The sequence below is a fragment of the Acanthisitta chloris genome, unplaced genomic scaffold (genome assembly GCF_000695815.1).
Source record: "Acanthisitta chloris isolate BGI_N310 unplaced genomic scaffold, ASM69581v1 scaffold19202, whole genome shotgun sequence".
NCBI lineage: Eukaryota > Metazoa > Chordata > Aves > Passeriformes > Acanthisittidae > Acanthisitta > Acanthisitta chloris.
In genome coordinates this window covers 5,271-8,746 of record NW_008661242.1, presented here as the reverse complement: position 1 = coordinate 8,746, position 3,476 = coordinate 5,271, and the positions used below count along the sequence as shown (strand labels likewise).

Sequence of the window (3,476 nt, the reverse complement as noted above, 5' to 3'; positions counted from 1 at the left end):
TGCATAGCACGGAACTGGTCCACACAGTCTGATCCCTTTATTTCTTCAGTGCTATAGTGGAAACAAGAAAAGGCTGACTTGAACTGTTCCCCACAGGGACCACTAGCCATTCCACCCAGACAGGGGCAATTCCAATTGATATCTCCATTGGGCAGTATCAATCCTGAACAAACAAGAGAGAAGAAAAGTTAAGCATTCCTTCCAAAAATGGATTTCATTCAGTGACAGCTGCTAGGCTGCAGGTGTAAAATGAAGTACCAACAATGCCATATTAGTTCTGTAGCTTCAAAGATGATAAACTGTCTGTCTCTCTAATCTGTATGATGACATTAGTTCTCTATCCATGTCAGAATTAAGTCTTTCTCCCTGGACTACACACCACTGAGAAAATTCTAAGGAAACTGCAAAACAGATTGAAGTCAAATCAATCCATGTGCTAAACTTTGTCAAGGGAACAAGCAAGTATTAAAATTGTGTCATACAAGTAATAAGAATTTAAATTAAGACTAGAAATCTTTTATATCAAATTGAATGGATTTTTCTGCTTGCTTTTAAAGAACTCTGAAATACTAACCCACAACTTTCCCCCTTCAAATTTGAACTGGAAGACCAGAATTACAAACATTAAAATCAGTGTATTTGTAAAACACAGATGAAGTCATGTGCCACAGAACCCAAGGAACGGTGAGAGCATGCCAGCCTGTCTGGCTGCCAGAAATCAATCTGCACTTTAGATCACAGCTGAAGGGGAGTTAAGTCTCACTTAAGATTCTAAACTGGAACAGCTGCAAACTTCTGCTCTGGAACAGTTAAATTCATCACAGAAATACTTCAGTGATGGAATAGCAAGATGAAGATTTTAGGACATATGTTCTTTGAGATATCAACTGATCTGCACAACGAAGGTCAAGCAGCAAGCCAGAGTTCTCCCTTCCTCTGAGTTTCAGAAATTCAATATAACAAACTTGGTCCTGTGGGTTTCTGGAGTCTGTAATAAATTTCTCTAAGGCAACACATCTCCACTTCCTTTCTCTACCGTGTATGAACATACATGCAGGTATATTCATCCATGCAGAACAAAAGAAATGTGCTATGATCCAAGCTGGTTTCGTCTTCTTTTAACAGATTGCTCTCTTCCTTTCTAGTAGACCTTCCTAACTTCATCTCCAGGTTGAGTTTCTGCAGAAGCTGACAGCATGTGAATAAACCCAGAGTTTAAGCACTCTCCCTTTAGAAGGGGGTCTGAAAATGTCATTGGCAGAGAAAAAAAGCTGCATTAATTCTGATTCAAACATGAAATTCTATTTGGGGCCTGATATAACTTGATGTTACCTAAATTACTGCCACAGAATGCAATAACCCTATCTACTGTCTTTGTCCTGTGGGATCATGATATATAGACATATTTTTCACTCCCAGGTGCAACTCCTTGGACACCAGGCTGCAATATCATGAATTCTGTGGACTGATACAGCAGAAGCAGCTCAGTCATTTATTGTTGTATTAAAATGAGTATTTTACTCTCATTTGCAACTCATCAACGATGTACTCTAGCTCAGCCAATGCAGTTCAGCAGAAAATTACACTGAGTCAGTCAAATCTCGGTGTTGATCAGACACTTTTTCACCACAGAAACTAACAGCCTCCTTAGCATGATTCAGTCAACTACAGTAATACTGTCATTTTCCATAGATCGTGCTTTATTCAGCAATATAATTTTGTAAAATATCTGTAATAATCACTATACTGAGAAGTTATACCTAGTCCAGTGCTTCACAGCATCTCTAGCTGCCTGGAGGAAAAGCAAGACTTGAGAGACAAGAAAATGGGTGGCTGGTGACAAATTCCTTATTGCCAAGGATGGCATAAAGCACCAAGATGTTGGTAACACAGTAGAAGAAATACAACTTGCTTCGTAAACTAGATTTTGAAGTCCTATATTCTTTCGCACTAACATCAACCAGTCATGTGAAAGACATTTTTCTAATACTTTCAAAAAAAAAAACCAAACAAACATGAAGAGCTTTGAAATATTCCCAAAGACAATAGAGCAAATAAAATTACTTGAACAATAATTCTCTTATAAGAGATTGCTCCTTTTAGAACCAGAAATGCCTTGTAAGCATGCAAATTTTAACAATGTAAGAGTTATCCCATACACAACATTCTGTGTATCACAAGAGCGTTGACTTGCACTTATTTGATCACTGGAATAGCATCAGTTTTACATTTCTATGCACAGAAAACACGGTCTAAAAAACAAAACAAAAATACAGATGAATAAGGCAAACATTTCCTCATTCATAATCACAGCAGAGTCCACACATCAATGAGTGTATCAGCTGGCTTAGAACACAATTAAATGGGAAACAGATCTCATCCACTGCTCTCCCTGAATCACAAGCCTGCAATAGATGGGATTACTATTTTAAAGTAAAACTGAATTCAACTTCTTTCCAATGCAGCCTGAACCTCACTGATCCAGTGGGTCATAATCTACTTGAGCCTGCACTTGGGGAGGAAAAACAACCCTGTTTACATCGGAGCAGATTAAGGTTTGCCTTAGCAATGAACTGCTGACATCACACAACCTAATATCTCCTGGCTCATGGAATCTGTAAATACCATGGATGGAGGCAGGTCCATCTGTGTCCATGTCAACACTTGTCTTCGGACTTGCTGTAATCAAGTCCCACTGTTGCTCTGAGGAAAGCTTCCTCCCTGCTATATGACAAACATTCCAGTAACAAGTCTATCTGCCAATGATTCACAATGTAATATGACAGACACATGGGATGCAGGAGTTAAAGGGACATCATCAGGCATAAGATCAGTCCTGTACATCTGATCATTCATCAAGTTCTTTCTTAAAAGAACTAGGGCTTTTGTTTCATCAGTCCTCTGCAGAAACCACTTCAAAACTCTCTAAAATAAGATGACAAGAACAATTCTGGAAAAACAGAAGGGAAAGAACAGCAACAACCTGTGTTTAGGTCCAATTCCATAAGTACTTCTTGCCAACTTTCCTGTCACAGCTGTAATGCTAATAAAACTTACTTTTCATGTATAAAACTCATCAGTGCCTCCTTCATATAAGCTTAATGAAATAAAACTCTTCTAACTGATGGCAGCAAAGATCTCAGTGAAAGCTAGGGATCTTTCATGTTTAAATTCCACCATCTGCAACACAGAAGACCAGAAATGAGCCTTACAGTAAGAATACTATTTCAAAACTGCTGCAAATGAATTCTTAATTTGATTCCATCAGCCACAGCTGTCAAAAAGCATATAGAGTGAACTGTGAGCTATACTGCAATACGAAATGCTAACTTGAACTTACCCTGGTTTGTCTGTCTTTCCATTTCACATGGCTTTTTTCTTTGGATGTTTTTGGCTTAAAGTGAGTCATTAACATTTTTCCTACCAAAATCTCATAACTGATAAAACAGAAAAATAAATTGATAGAAATAAGAATA

The 3,476-nt window shown here is 38.0% G+C and overlaps 1 protein-coding gene across 1 annotated transcript in view; it reads right to left on the bottom strand.

Annotated features, from left to right (window-relative positions):
* CHCHD4 (coiled-coil-helix-coiled-coil-helix domain containing 4) overlaps positions 1-3,476 on the bottom strand; it is a gene marked incomplete at its 5' end in the record, with an annotated part of 7,866 nt that overhangs the window by 984 nt on the left and 3,406 nt on the right. Inside the window, one exon of the mRNA XM_009070164.1 lies at positions 1-163. This exon is cut by the window's left edge and continues 984 nt beyond it. Within this exon, the coding sequence (XP_009068412.1) occupies positions 1-163 (163 nt within the window). The remainder of the gene's footprint in view (positions 164-3,476) is intronic.